We start from the raw sequence: 15924 nt of genomic DNA on the forward strand, positions 1-15924 counted from the left end.
TTGTGTTTAGGTTTTCTTAGTTTCTCTGTGATGTCTTCTTTCATCTTCTAGGACACCACATAGATACTTTGGGTTTTCTTAGACTTCTGTGATAGTTTTCATAGATTTTTTTTTTCTATAACCTAGACAGTTCTGAGGATACCACTAAAGTATTTAGTGGAATGTCTCTATGTTGGGATTTGCTAGGTGTATCTTAAATAGTTACACTGGCTTTCAACACAAAAGCTCACTGAAGGGTAGCTGTCCACGTAACACCTGTAACTACCAAAGGGAAACCTAGGAAAAACACACCAAGATATAGGCACAGGCAAGAAGGACTTTCTGAAAAGTGTGCTTGGCTGGCCATCACTATACAAGGGAAAAGATTAGCAAGCAGTGAGTAAATTTAACTTTTAGACCATGCAGCAGAAAGGAAATTTTCTTAGTATACTCCAGTGTAGAGCAATTTAGACAGTAATAACAGAATAGTCTGAAAGCCAGCTGAGGTGGCACACACCTTTAATCCCAGCACTCGGGAGGCAGACATGATAGGATGTAAGTGAGTTCGAGGCCACCCTGAGACTACATAGTGAGTTCCAGGTCAGCCTGGGCTAGAGTGAGACCCTGCCTCAGAAAAGCCAAGCAACAATAACAACAACAATAACAAAATTAAAACCAGTAAGCATAAGGCAATGAGGTCGGGAAGATGCAATATTGTAGATGTATTCTTTCATTTAGGGTGAGTTATTTTGTATACTGTCTCCCTGTAAGAAATCCCCACCATGTAAATGAGAGCAGTCCACACTGGCTACTGCATACATGTCTTTGCACTGATTTCCAACTTATGATTGAGGTCTGGTTGATCTGTGTTGGGTGTTGGAAAGGGACTGGGATTGCAGGGTACAAGGCTGCACATCTCTGTGGTGTCATGATACAGAATTTCTTAGATGTTTCTCTGGTTTTGGATTTTTCACAACAATCTTGTCAGAATTCCCTGTTGGGGCTCCCAATCTGTTCTTTTCTCCAGTCTCTTAATAATGGCCTGCCATCCACAAAAAGGATTCCAGCAGCCAAGGCAATGGTCACAAGGGTAGACAAACAAGATGACATGAAACTCAGAAGCATCTTGCACAGCAGAGGGAATGAAGACCCCAGCGAGGAGACAGCCCACAGAACAAGAAGATGTTGGGAGCTATGAACCAAACCTCGGCCATGTTAACAGAGACTTCCATATAACAAGTTAAAGTTTCTACTTCCTCACCTAATACTCAACTACCACAAACAAAGACTGCCATATAACAAGTTAAGTTTCTACTTCCTCACCTAATATTCAACTACCAGAAGCAATGGGATCGTACACCTGGCCAAACATTCCTCCATCCTGCCAGTAGCTAATGAAGAAACAAAGGCATTGTGGTTTAACCAGTAACTCAGTGATCTTTGCCCTAACTATGTCCCCTTCCCCCTACAACTCCTTGCCCTGACCACGTCCCCTTCCCCCTCAACCCTATATAAACCTACATGTAAGAAGAAACTCTCGAGGCCATGACAAATGCCTAGCATGGTCTCCTTCTTGTGTCTGTTTGTCTTTCACCCAGGTTAGCTTCTCCTTGAGTCCTTGTTCAACTCCCCGCTGGCCGGGGCAAGTGGCGCCCAAGAACGTGGGGCCCAAGGTACGAAGTGTGACCTGGGCGTCGCTGGAGTGGACGGCCGTCCCAGCCATTAGAGCGCCACCCCACCAGAGGGGTGAGTGAAGGTCTGCATAGAGGTCACTACAGGCAATTCACCTGTAAAACAGACCCGCACCACGATCGACGCAGAAAAGCCCGCCTGCAAAACTGATCCGTTTGAGGCAAGCGACAAATTTTAGGCAATTAAAGAAAGGACTATTGAGTCTTTTGTTTTTCAAGGCACAAGAACTGCGGGACTTCCTTTTTGCACTTCTTTTCCTCCTTCTACCTTTGGTCGGTGCCATCGCGTGGAATTGCAACACAGCGACAGGGCAACTGAAGCCTCTTGGCCAGGGCTACCCTCTGGCATTGGCTGAAGGCCCCTAGCTCCCTGTGCAAATCCCAACAGCCTGTTTGGGCGTTGGCAAAGACCTCCTATCTAGCCTCTCTTCCTATCAACAAAACTGGGTACGCAACAGCCAGTAACTGCTCTTACAGTGGCTGCCAGTTCTTAAAATTGCGGTCAGGCCCATCGGAGGACCCCCCCCCCATACCAGTTCTCCAACTGGGAACGTTGCCCTCTGGTCTTGCCGTTTCTCCTCTTTCCTTTTCTATCATGGGACAGACCCTAAGTAAGCATAAATTGTTGAAAGGCTTAACACTTCTCTCAAGGCACAAGGAACACGGGTTAAAGAAAAACAAAAAAGATTTAACAAAGAGTAAAAAGGAGCTAATTGCCATAGTAAAAGATATTTTAAAAGCATAAGGAATTATGATTGTTTCAAGTTCTGTAAGCAAGTTTTTGATTTTATCACGAGGATTTGTTCTTTGTGTGTGTGTGTGTGTGTGTGTGTGTGTTTACGTGTGCTCATTGTGCTTGCTAGACATGTCATGTTTGTGACTGTTTGTAGCTAAAGAGATGAGATGGATGCAGGTGACATTCCTTTCTCTTCTAGAAAACCATTCAAGGAAATCAAAGACCTAAGCATAGAAATTAAAAAGGAAAAGTTCAATGTCTTTTACAGGAGTAAATTTGCCAGATATTTATTCTAGATCAAGTTCACCTTACATAGAGGATTATTAAAAACAACAAAACTTCCTCTAAAGAGGTAACTTATAATTTGTCATATATTTAAAAAAAAAAGATTGTAATGTCCTGTTACTTAAAAGGAGGAGGCAACTGATCTGACTTCTGAGCCAGCCTGCCTCAATATAACAACACAATTTGCCTTAGTGAGTCCTAATAAAATCATTTCCAAGTGTGTTATTGGTATTAATGATCTAAAATTGTATTAAGACTGCTTTCTTTTTAGTAATAGGATTAATCAATTTGGTGTAATTTTTTAATAGCTTTATAAAAAAGATAATCACTTCTCGGCTTTTTGGCTAAGATCAAGTGTAGTATCTGTTCTTATTAGTTTACTATCTGATACGTCCTCTATCCGAGGACAATATATTAAATAGATTTTTGTAGCTCGGAGTTGGAATAGGAGCTTACTCCGTCCACTCCACGCATTGACCTGGTATTGCAGTACTTCCAGGAACGGTGCACCCCCTCGGGGGAATAAAAAAAAAAGAAAAGATAAATAATGATGGGGTGAGATAAATTGATTAAAGGAACTGGGAAAGAATTTTTCAATGTTGGGACATAGAATGCTTGTTAAAAATGCTTTTGAGTGGTACTGAGAATGTTAAAGTATGTGGATAAAGATGTGCATATGTAGGAAAGAATTTTCAGGCTAAACCTAAACACCATGCCTAAAGTTAGAGATTCTTCAACTGTTTACAGACTCTTAAGGATACTCTAAAAGTTTTACATAGGGACATAGTCTTAATCTAAATTCATCTTGCATTAGCCACAGGTGATGCCTATGTTAGGTGGGTCACAAAGTCATAAGTACAGAAGTAATTAGAGGTTTAACCAGGTTAAACATAGACAAGAGTCTATCACCTTGTGTTTTGCAAATGGTTAAATTTGCTATGTAAAAACAAACAACTTTGAAATAGGAAAGAAATGTCAGGATGCTTATCTCTCTGCTCTGTAATTTCATTTTGTTCTTGCTTTCATGGAAAGCTGGACTCTGAAAAACAAACAAACAAACAAAACAAAACAGGTGGAACCCCCTTTATCTCAAACCCCATGCAAGTTTAAGCCATGTGTCCCCCAGACTCTGACTAGAGACAAAAATGGCCAATTGTCTCTGACAAGGAAAAAGAAATACAGCATATAACTGTGGTTCTCTTTAGTTCATCTCTTATGAACTCCTAAAGTCACATCTGTTAGATAAAGTCTCTCACTAGACAAAATATTAAATAGATAAACTGAGTCAGGTCACTTATGCTAATTTGTTATGATTTAAGGGCTATAAAAGTGGCTTTAAGACTCTCTCAGTAAAGTAAATTAGGGTCCTCTTTTCATCAAGGTTTTAACTATTCTAAAGATAAAGGCTCACATAGAAATGTTTAATTTCCAAAGGTAAAGTACTCATACCTAAAGACATTGTGTCTTTACAGATAGCTTCTGTCTTATTTATGCTAATTTTATTGAATGGTCATAACTAGGTTTAATCACTTAGGTTTAAGTGATTTAATTTCAGTAATAATAACTTTTATCTTCCTGGGATTTGTTGGAATAGCTTACTTAAACTTTATCAAATTTAAGTCATGGATAAAACATAAAATTGTTTTATGTTAATAAAAATTTCTGTGGTACATAAAATCAATAGCTATCAAGTTTAAGCCAAAATCATTGGTTGTCAAATAATGTTTTTTCTTTCAAAAATTTATCAAGGGCTGTTTTGGCTTAAAAAAGACCGAATTCTACTCTATTGTATGTAAAGTAACTGTCTCAATTTTGGCACCATGATAACATTTTGTTAGATTTGGTTAACTTACATTCAAAAATTCTAACTATACAAAACAGTCATCTTGACTTTGATGCTACTAAGGCTGCTAATGATTTATTTACTACAATTAAGTCTATGTTGCCTGGTTGGGACTCTCTAAGTTCCTGGGTAGGCAGCTTTACAGCTGTGGGAGTTTGCCTTCTGCTTCTTTTATGCCCATTGCCTTTTTTCTTCAAGTGTTTAATGAAGTAAATGTTCACACAGAGGTCTGAGCTATACACTGTAGGACATGTCCCTGGCTCTCTCAGACTTTATCCTAGTTCTCCCTGAATTTTGTCTGCTGATGGCCAGAGACTGATAAGAAAAAAGAAGGAGAGGGCTGGAGAGATGGCTTAGCGGTTAAGCGCTTGCCTGTGAAGCCTAAGGACCCCGGTTCGAGGCTCAGTTCCCCAGGTCCCACGTTAGCCAGATGCACAAGGGGGCGCACGCGTCTGGAGTTCGTTTGCAGTGGCTGGAAGCCCTGGCGCGCCCATTCTCTCTCTCTCTCTCTATCTGTCTTTCTCTCTGTGTCTGTCGCTCTCAAATAAATAATAAAAAAAAATTGAAAAAAAAAAAAAAGAAGGAGAATCTAAAACAGAGAAACCTGCTGGGTCAAAAAACACTGAGGATAAGGTAATCTCCATTGTGATGGGCTGAGCAAACAATGGTACTTTAAAACTTTTAAAATGATAGGTTTATCTAAACAGGTGGTCGGAAGCCAGAGGCCCCCACAGTGGAGTGTTTCTGAATTACCCTTAAAGTGGAGATTGCTCCAGGACCTTAGAAAAATGAATAAGGCCATGGTCCCTATGAGGGCCCGACAACCAGGCCTCCCCACTCCAGTGGCAATTCCTGCAGGATATTATAAAATCGTTATTGACCTAAAAGATTACTTTTTCCCTTACACCCTGAGAATTGTCAGCATTTTACATTTAGTTTACCTGTGGTAAATTTTAGAGGCCCTAAAGATAGTGGAGGCTACAAATCTGAGCCAAAGGGTCACTTTTATCTCTTATAAATAGCCTCTTCTCCTGGTCATTAGTGCCACTGACTTTACACTCACTGGGGTGTTCTGGCAGGAGGGGCCCCTCTTCCGGGTCCATTTACCCTCCAAAGCTAAAAACGGGGGATTTATATCCCATAAAAGGCTCTCCAAGAAATATTCTTCATAATACACTGTTTATCCTAAACTTTTTTTTTCCTATTTGAAAAATTACAAAATTTAATTATGAGAATCAAGCAGTGGTTATTAGTCACAGCAAACTACTTTGATAACTCCGGCGTGTACAGATGCTAGTTTTTAAAGAAAGGTGACAAATAACAATTCAACTTTGATAACACTGTTCAGGATCTATATAAACCCAATTCTAGACATACTTCAACACACAAGGCAAAGAGGATGACTGTAATAATCACCAATAATTAAGCCAAAGGCAGAATTTTTTAAAAAATTAGTAACAATAAATTGTAGTTTCAAATGTCTAATACTACATAATAAGTTGTAGTTTCAAATGTATAATAGTACATAAAAAAAGTAATCTTGCAATTACCCCAATAAGGATAGCCAACATCAAAAAATCAAATGAAAATAAATGCTGGCGAGGATGTGGAGAAGCAGGAACACTCATTCACTGTTGGTGGGAATGTAGGATGGTTCAACCACTTTGGAAAGCAATATGGAGACTCCTGAAAAAGCTGACTATAGAAATACCAACAGACCCAGTTATACTCTTACTGGGCATCTACCCTAAAACCTTCAAACCACAGGCCAGAGAGATTTGCTCAACCATGTTTGTAGTGGCTCAATTTGTAATAGCTAAGAGCTAGAATCAACCCAGATGTCCATCAGTAGAAGAATGGATAACAAAGATGTGGTATATCTACACAATGGAATTCTATACAGCAGTAAGAAAAAATGACACAAAGAAATTTAAGGAAAAATGGCTGAATATGGAACAGATCATTCTCAGTGAACTTACCCAATCACAAAAAAAAAAAAAAATCGACACAGTCTCACTCATCTACAACACCTAACCTGAATCTACCCAAGATACCTTACATACCTACCAAGCACCTCATGGACTAGACAATAGGATGGATGGGGAGGGCGGAGAGGGCATCGAAGGGTGGAAAACAGTAATCTGAACCTAAACGGCAATGGTACCATAAAATTCTACTTCCTAAAAGACAGACCAAATGGCTGAACCTTCACTAGACCCTTACAGGAAACACCTGAACCACAAGACAGTGGAGAGGGTAGGATCAAGACTAACCTAAATCTTCTACATCTTCCCTCCCTCCTTCTCCCCCTCTCCCCTCTCCCCCCCCCTCTAACTCTTGTATATTAGTTATGTTTTTCCTCAATTTCTTAGTGGGCACTGACCTGTAACCCCCACTTTCAGCTTGGGGCTATCATCCACAATGAGCTTTTGATCAGAGAAACCTACAAGGTTTCCCAAAACAATGACAGACTTCTGTCAGAGTACTTGATGACCCATCAAAGGCCAGTGGTAAGACCCTATTGCTGAAGACTCCATACGCAGCTGACACGTAAAATGGAATGGCATGGCTGGAAGCCAGGAAAGAGTCAGTCCCCAGACAGTCAGCGTGTCTAGTGCCAGAAGGTGCTACATGGGCGACTGGGGGAAATGACCAATATCTGTCCAAGCAACTCATGGTCTAACCTACTTAGCAACAAATAACCTGTTGTGATGCCCACACAAGTGCAATAGTGGCATACAGACATGGTGGGGAACCAACTGCTCTTGATTTGGCTAACTGATCCCCTCAGTGGTACAGGACCCATAGCTGGAGCTGGGAAACAAGTCAGAACCATATCCAAACATAAGCCCACTCTCCAATATCAATATCAATATCAATATCAATATCAATATTAATATCAATATCAATATCGATCATGGGCTACAAGAGGGCCTACACCTATTAAACTCTCTATTTAAAAAGTAAGGGTTATCTCATTTGTCCTGGTGCTTACTCTCCATTGGAGAAGCTGCTTCTCTTTTTCAGATAGATGCAGATCCTAAGGAGAGAGCCACCCCATCATACCTCAAAAGGGCCCCGGCTGAAACTAAGGAAAATTGGCAAAACAAGCAACAGTGCTGTTTTCCTGATGAACTGGATACCAGCACAATGGGGAAGGAGACCAACACAGAGAAAAATCAATGCCTACCAAATCAGAGAGCCACAGCCTCAGAGGCCCCAAACACCTCATCACTGAAGCAGACCAAAAATGAACCCAACATGGCTCAGGGAAATTTTGTGGAAGAGGGGGTGGAAAGAATGTCAGAGTCACATGTTGGGTCATGATATGCAGAGACATTTATTGTACCAATAACTGTGGGCTAACTCCACAATGCACGACCCATTTACATCAACAAGGAGGGTCCAATGGGAGGGGGTAGATCATGGATGAGCCTAAACAATGGTACCAAACTGCCTGTATTTGCTGAAAAGAAAACTAATAAATTAAATTAAAAAAAAAGTAATCTATTTTTCTAACTGAGACCAAAATTAAGTTTCCTTTTTCCTATCTAAATCTACTCTGTAGCATTGAGGTAAATCTGAATTCACGTGATATACTCTTTCCAAACTTCTTTAATCCTGCTTTAGAAATTCTCATGTTATACTTAGGAATTATTTACAGTTTTTCTTCAGATAATTTTATTAGGTTAACAGACCTATAATGAGGCAATAAAACTACTAAAAATGTGAACATAAAAAGGTACTCATTGTACAAAGTTCCTGAATGTGCAATATGTAATAGGATCACAGAATCTATGTATGTGTATATATATATATATATATGAATCACTGAGATTTAAGAAATTAAGTTTACTTTAAGAAAACCCATTCTATTCTCTTTGGAGCAGAGATTGTAAAATAACAATGTATCACAAAAAATATTATGTATAAAAGCTCCAAAACAAAGCATTAGCCTTACGTGACAAAAACTGTAACTTAATGTAAAAAATAGCTGGGCGTGGTGATGCATGCCTTTAATTCCAGAACTCAGGAGGCCGAGGTAGAAGGATTGCTGTGAGGTAGAGGCCAGCCTGAGACTACATAGGGAATTCCAGGTCAGCCTGGGCTACAGTGAGACCTGACTTCAAAATAAAAATAAAAATAAGATAAAATAACCCAACTAGATCATTATTGTGGCCATGTAACTCTGTGTTGGGGTGGGGGAGTGGGTTTTTGCTGAGGTGATAACCATCTCACTCCTTATTCTTGTCCTTTACCAAACTAATCAGAAAGCCACTTCCAAAGCTACCTTTGGCAATGCCTCCAAATCTCGAGAGCAAAAGAACCTACTGAAGTGAAGAGGATGAAGATGCTGTGGAGATGTACAGTAGCGGTCAAAGAGCGCATGATGACAAAGAAAATAGTCTAACGAAAGCTGAGCAGTAGTCTACCCTCAAAAGACACAGAAAATAAAAAGGTTTGGAGCCTGTTACTCCTCTGGTGCTTCTTTCACACTCTCTTCCATTAGAAGACTGTGGGAACAAAATTTCAAACTCTGAAAAGTTGATGACAGGAAGAGAAGCAAGAAAACTGAAGAACTGGAAAACCAGTACAGCAGCAGCTTTCGCTGTCAATGAGTTTCTTTGCTCTTGTATTGGCAGTGTCGATACGATCTTTGTTGGTGTCGGCCTTTTCTGTGATCCGCTGTACTTGTTGATTTTGAGCATCAATTTCATTGCCCATATTCAGAGCCATGTTCTTTAGATTTCCAAGGATACTGCCCACTTGAGTCAGGTTTTCTTCCATCTCATCTTCTTTAGCATCATTAGTTATGTGTTTAATGTATCCACCGCTAGCTGCTCCTGTGGAGGTCTGCTGAGGTTGACCATTGGTGACTCGGCCTGTTTGCTTCGAAACAACACTGTTAGGTGAATTGCCTCCACCATCTCCCCACGTTGCCTTATAGGCCTTTCCAGACTCAAAGTTCTTTGTTCGATTACAAGGGCATACGCAGAGTCCACAGCACTTGTTGAGTTCTGTCAAAGTCTTCTCGGCCTCTCTCATGTCCTTATTTATTTGGCCATGCCTTCTTCTTTGCGGTTTAATTGTTCCCAGTAGAGTGATGGTCTTGATTCCTGCATCCTGAGACTCAATGGCTAAACCCAGGATTCTCCTCATACTTTCCAGAGACTCATCAGTAATTTGGTGAGCCCTCAGCTGAATTTCTTCTGGTGACAGATTATCCATGATGAATCAAAACTCTACCAGGCACAGAAGTGGAAATGGAGATGTTCGAGCGGTTTCTTTTGGTCACTGCTCTCCCTCCTGCCTGCAGCTCAGTCTCTCCAAGACCGCAGCCGACCAGGCCGCAGGGCACGTGTTGCGCCTGCGCCTATCCAAAACTTTTTAACCCTTGATGCTCAAGGAAAATCAGCAGCTGATTGCTTTTGGCACAGATATACAAAAAATACCTTTGCCAAAGCCATGTTGAAAGATCCTTTAAGTTTAAAATGGAATGGTCCAGACCCAGTACTCATTTGGGGCTGAGGATCAGTATGCATGTCTGAAACCAAAGAAAATGCTGCGAGATGGCTACCAAAGAGACTTGTAAAACAAGCTGATGATCCTCCAGTGACATCTCACATATCCAGGGAAGAAACACTTCCCTGAGAGAATCTCCCTTTTTTCCCTAACAGGACAAAGCTGAAAGGACTTCTACTTATCTTAATCCTCTCACTCACAATTGGACCCATTATTATAATTAAAATCATGTCTTTTATATGTCAACAGATTAAAACCATTAAGATGCAGCCTTTACAGGTCCATTATCACAGACTGGAGCTGGCGGATGGAGGCGTTGCCACTGAAGACCTGCCATCTGCAGCTGTCACTCTCCCTTGATCTTACATTCTGTACTCATTTGCTATACTGCTGTCCTCAACACCTCTGCTATCACTGTGGTCTACCTGTCTTGGCCAAATAGCTACCCCTCCTATGGGAGCTGCATAGGATTCAGACCTATGCATGTCAGCTCACAATAAAGTGAGTGGGATATGGGCACCAATGTGGGTGTGAGGCAAAGCACTGCAAGGGAAGGTCCCTTTCTGACCACTTCTGAATTCCCTGAGAGGTATACCTGGCTTGCATGGAGGTTGGAACCATAACTGTTATCACTAAGGCCGTGCCTCGCTCTCTGGCCACATAGGCCCTGCCTCCCCTCCCCAGAAGGTACCAAGGGCCAAAGATTGTGGGAAAAAGACATCCCACAGGAGGAGTCGGGTCCCTACTACCCCAGTTGGTTAATGCCCACCGCTGCAAAGCGGGCCTTCCCCTCTTTTTGTATAAAAGAAGGGAGGAGATGTTGGGAGCTATGAACCAAACCTCAGCCATGTTAACAGAGACTGCCATATAGCAAGTTAAAGTTTCTACTTCCTCACCTAATATTCAATTACCAGAAACAATGGGATCATACACCTGGCTAAACATTCCCCCATCCTGCCGGTAGCTAATGAAGAAACAAAGGCATTGTGGTTTAACCAGTAACTCAGTGATCTTTGCCCTAACTATGTCCCCTTCCCCCTACAACTCCTTGCCCTGACCACGTCCCCTTCCCCCTACAACCCTATATAAACCTACATGTAAGAAGAAACTCTCAAGGCTGTGACAAATGCCTAGCATGGTCTCCTTCTTGTGTCTGTTTGTCTTTCACCCAGGTTAGCTTCTCCTTGAGTCCTTGTTCAACTCCCTGCTGGCTGGGGCAAGAAGAAAAGAGAAAACTTTGCCACCTATAAATCAAACATAGGAGTCATAAAGAACCATCAAAATTAAACACCATAAAAATCATTCTATCAGGCTGAGTGATGGCTTAGTGGTTAAGGTGCTTGCTTACAAAGCCCAAGGACCCAAGTTCAATTCCCTAGTACCCATGTAAGCCAGATGCACAAGGTAGTGCATGCAACTGGAGTTCATTTGCAGTGACTGGAGGCCCTGGTGTGCCCATTCACTCTCTCTAATAAATAAATAAAACATTAAAAAAATCATCCTATCAATAAGTGGGCAAATGACTAGGTAGTTCTCAAAAGAAGAAATACAAATGACTAGTAAGTATTTAAATTTTAGGGTCAGAGCTCATGCCCTGGCAGTCCTAGTATACCAAGCTCAGTCTCCTGTCCCCAGTAAGACAAGGAAAAGAGAAAAATGAATAATGAAAATCAGGAAAAGGAAACTTACTCAATGTGGCAGCATTGAAAAGAGAGACAAGCCTGGTGTGGTGGCACATGCCTTGAAACCCAGCACTCAGGAGGCAGAGGTAGGAGGATCCCACGGAATTCAAGGCAAACCTGAGACTACATAGTGAATTTTAGGTTAGCCTAGGCTAGATCAAGACCCTACCTCAAAAAACCAAAAGGGGGGGGAACAGCAAGAGAGACAAGGATACATATTGCCCCACCCAAATCCATCTTTGAGGTCCTGATGGGAGGTCTGGGTTTAAGTAGGGTATCAGAGGTAGGCATGGCTAAGAAGTCATAGTCTAGATACTGTCCTGCCCATCACTGTCTGGGTACTAGGCTCTCCTGGAAGGCAGCACTGTGTAACACCCCTGTTTTAAGGAGACAAGTTTCCCCTCTATCACTAGGACTTGGCTTGGTCTTTCTCACAGCATGGGATTCTAGGAATTACAGTTTCTTTGGGTTCATTGTTTAAATAGTTTGATAGAAAATGGAAATATCATGGTTGTCTCTTTAGAATACCTTCTGCAATATGTAGGTTCCATTCCCCACCCCCACACAGTTTTGTTGTTGTTACTGCTTAGGGGTTGGGTTCATTTTTGTCACTGATTAAAGAATTAAAAGCAAGGTGACTGCCTACCAGTAGTCATTTCAGCTCTACCCCATCTGCCCAGGTAGGGTCCAGGAGATTTTGCAGAGGAACTGGTGATTCTCTTATACTTTATTTTATTTATTTGAGAGAGGAAGAGAAAGAGGTAGATAGTTAGAGAGAGAATGGGTGCACCAGGGCCTCCAACCACCGCAAACGAACTCCAGATGCATGTGTCACCTTGTGCATCTGGCTTACATGGATCCTGGGGAATCAAACCTGGGTCCTTTGGCTTTGCATGCAAATGCCTTAACCACTAAGGCATCTCACCAGCCCAGAAGTGGTGATTTTAACATGAGTATTGCTCTCAATGTTAGCCTGACAACCAACTCAGTGGGGGATGGAGGCAGATGTTGTTGTCACTTGAAACTCATCAAAGCAGAAATCCAGAGGCTTCAGAGAGCTCAACACTAAACTTGAAGTTTTTATTTTTATTTATTTATTTATTTATTTGGAAGCGACAGACAGAGAAAGAGGCAGATAGAAAGAGAGAGAATGGGCGCACCAGGGCCTCCAGCCACCGCAAACGAACTCCAGACGCATGCGCCCCCTTGTGCATCTGGCTAACATGGGTCCTGGGGAATCAAGCCTTGAACCCGGGTCCTTAGGCTTCACAGGCAAGCGCTTAACCACTAAGTCATCTCTCCAGCCCAAATTTGAAGTTTTTAACACACTCACCAAGGCTCAAGGAAGGTTGTGGAAGAAGGGACAGAAAAATTATAAGAGCCACAAGGTGGGAAGGAGTATCCTGAGGGACTGTGTCCCCTCACACACAGAACACTTGAGCATTCGTGCCCCCATGGTGAACGCCAATAACCCCACCGAGGAGGGCTGTTAGTGGAGTGGGGGAGGGGAGGGGAGGCCTATGAGTGCAACCTGATGGGAATATAACCAAAATGCCACAAGTTCCTACAGTAAAGTATATAATCAATAAATTATTTCAAAAAGAAGAACTCAAAAGCAAGCAAAAGTTTGAAGATAAGTGCAGTTTATTTAAAGTGAAAGTAAGAAGTAGAGAAACACAGGCTCCTTGTGAGAGAATAGAATCCAGTGAGCGAGGGCGCCCAACACCCCTGTCCTAATTACCGGTCAGTTTAAATAAGGACCAACTTGCTGGTTGGTTGGTTCACTGAACATCTCCCATTGTGCATAGATCAGAAAGCTTGTCAAAAGAGCCCACGGGTGGGAAAATTCATCCACACCAAGAACTAAAAAGTAGGCAGCTGCCTGTCATCTTGTGGCATACCAATAAAAGAAAACATTTATTTACCTAGGGGCATCTCCTCTTCCCTATCTATCTACGAAGCAGAGGAAACTATCTAATTCCTATGACCCCTCTGTCGCAGTCAGGTTCACATTGCTGCCATAAATCACCCAACCTAGAGCAGCTTTTGAGAAAAAAAAAAAAGGGTTTATTTTGGCTTACAGACTTAAGGGGAAGCTCCATGATGGCAGGGGAAAACAATGGCATGAGCAGAGGGTGGACATCAGCCCCTGGCCAACATCAGGTGGACAACGGCAACAGGACAGTGTGCCAAACACTGGCATGGGGACACTGGCTGTAACACCCATAAGCCCACCCCCAACAATACACTGCCTCCAGAGGCATTAATTCCTAAATCTCCATCAGCTGGGAGCCTAGCATTCAGAATACCTAAGTTTATGAGGGACACCTAAATCAAACCACCACAGCCTCAGTTTTTGTTTGTTTTGAGGCAGCAATTCTCTGTGAGGATAGGTGACACTGTCAAGCTGTTAGTGCCAATAAACCCTTAACAACCAATTTAAAGTAACTAAGGGGTATAAAAGAAATGATTCTTTGGTCAAAGGCTCTTGGAATTCATGTCTTTCCTGCAAGTGATATCTCAGAATCTCAAAATTATTCAGTTTCCTTTTTAAAAAAAATATTTATTTATTTATTTATTTTTATTTTTGTTTTTTTTGTGGTAGGGTCTCACAGTAGTCCAGGCTGACCTGGAATTCACTATGTAGTCTCAGGGTGGCCTCAAACTCACGGTGATCCTCCTACCTCTGCCTCCCGAGTGCTGGGATTAAAGGTGTGCGCCACCATGCCCAGCTCAGTTATGTATTCTTTTTTTTTTTTAAATTTTTATTTATTTATTTGAGAGTGACAGACACAGAGAGAAAGACAGATAGAGGGAGAGAGAGAATGGGCGCGCCAGGGCTTCCAGCCTCTGCAAACGAACTCCAGACACGTGCGACCCCTTGTGCATCTGGCTAACATGGGACCTGGGGAACCGAGCCTCGAACACGGGGTCCTTAGGCTTCACAGGCAAGCGCTTAACCGCTAAGCCATCTCTCCAGCCCACAGTTATGTATTCTTGATGTATTGATGTATCCGGGTTCTCCCTAGTATTCTTCACAATCTGTAAGATAAAACAAATTCCTTAGCCAAAAGCAAGAGCAGCCTGAATTAAAGGGGATAAGCCTGCTTAGTAGAGAGACTTATTGATGTGCATGTCCACTATTCTTAGTTCAAGAGCAGTGGGGGTCCTCTCTGGCGTCTACTGGGTTCCTGTCCTAGAGAATCTGGCTTGGTCCCAGAACTATGTATAAGTTCTCCGGCTCTGAGCAGAGCTCGTGTCTAATCCATGAGCAGTGGGTTATTTGCTTTGGCTTTGTGCTTCCATTGCGCAAGTGTGTACTTGCTCAGCTGGCTGACCTCATATCTAGCAGTATCTCCTGCTTATTCACTCTCTTGGCAAGTGTCATCCTTTAGCTGCTCTCATGACAGTTTCCAGCACTATGAGGGTTACGCAAGAGGAAACCAGATTCTCTTTCAGTTCCAGCGTAGTCACTTGTGGCCCCGGGTATGGTGGTGTCTAACAGCGGGGTCTGGCCTTTTAGCTCTTGCAGGTAGCCAAGTGTTTTGGCAATGGCCTGTATTAGTGTACATGCATGTATGTCTGGCTCCTCCAGAGGCTTCCTCCACAGAGACGGGAAGACTTCGTCCCTGTCCCTCCCCAGCATGGCTGGGAAGAGCTTTTCGCTTGGGCTTTCCTGCTAGCCGACCCTCTGGATCCTAACTCTCCCCAAACAAACCCCATGAGTCATAATTTGCTCTTCTCCGAGCTACAGTTTCAATTCTTTGCTAATTGGAGAAGGATACAAATGTTGGGGTCCATGGGCCTGGGCTCTCCTGTAACTTCAGGGAATTTAATCCCTCTCTGGATACAAAATCCAGCACCAATACAAATAGTGCAAAAGCCCCCTAACCCAATTTTTTTTCCTAGAACATCAAACAACAAAGCCAATTGCTAAATGGCAGTCACCACCAACGGCTTAAAAAACACCTCTCCACATAGCTCATAGGCTAACAACAAACAGGAAAGCAAAGTCCAGTGCGCACAGGTTGGACAGAAACTTACCAAGGGTCAAACTTTCCCAAGAGTCCAAAACAAAATCCAAACACTCACCTTTCTGCAGCAGCAAATAGAGGCGGAAAGCAGCCAGAGCCAGCACAAGTGGGAAGATTAAGAAAATGTCCCTGGCAGTTATAGAGCAGAAAG

General features: G+C 42.3%; 1 protein-coding gene and 1 non-coding gene across 2 annotated transcripts; one reads left to right on the forward strand and one right to left on the reverse strand.

The window, feature by feature from the left end:
* The first annotated feature begins 3015 nt into the window (after positions 1-3015).
* Positions 3016-3206, forward strand: LOC123454988. The gene has a single exon (XR_006633623.1). It is a non-coding gene; the product is annotated as a U2 spliceosomal RNA (small nuclear RNA).
* A 5656-nt stretch (positions 3207-8862) lies between these two features.
* LOC123454805 (synaptosomal-associated protein 23-like) lies at positions 8863-9788 on the reverse strand. The gene is made up of 2 exons (XM_045134217.1): positions 9130-9788; positions 8863-8888 (listed from the first exon to the last, which is right to left on the reverse strand). Exons 1-2 carry the CDS (start codon positions 9761-9763, stop codon positions 8863-8865), a joined length of 660 nt encoding a protein of 219 aa, XP_044990152.1. The 5' UTR covers positions 9764-9788.
* Between the last annotated feature and the right edge of the window lie 6136 nt (positions 9789-15924).

The sequence above is a fragment of the Jaculus jaculus genome, chromosome 14 (assembly GCF_020740685.1).
Source record: "Jaculus jaculus isolate mJacJac1 chromosome 14, mJacJac1.mat.Y.cur, whole genome shotgun sequence".
Classification (NCBI taxonomy): domain Eukaryota; kingdom Metazoa; phylum Chordata; class Mammalia; order Rodentia; family Dipodidae; genus Jaculus; species Jaculus jaculus.

Excerpts from the sequence above, each read along its gene's own strand:
- LOC123454805 (XM_045134217.1), bottom strand. The coding sequence starts at position 9,763 with ATGGATAATCTGTCACCAGAAGAAATTCAGCTGAGGGCTCACCAAATT. Across the intron at positions 8,889-9,129 it reads TGACAGCGAAAGCTGCTGCT|CATCTTCATCCTCTTCACTT; the intron begins GTACTGGTTTTC and ends ACATCTCCACAG.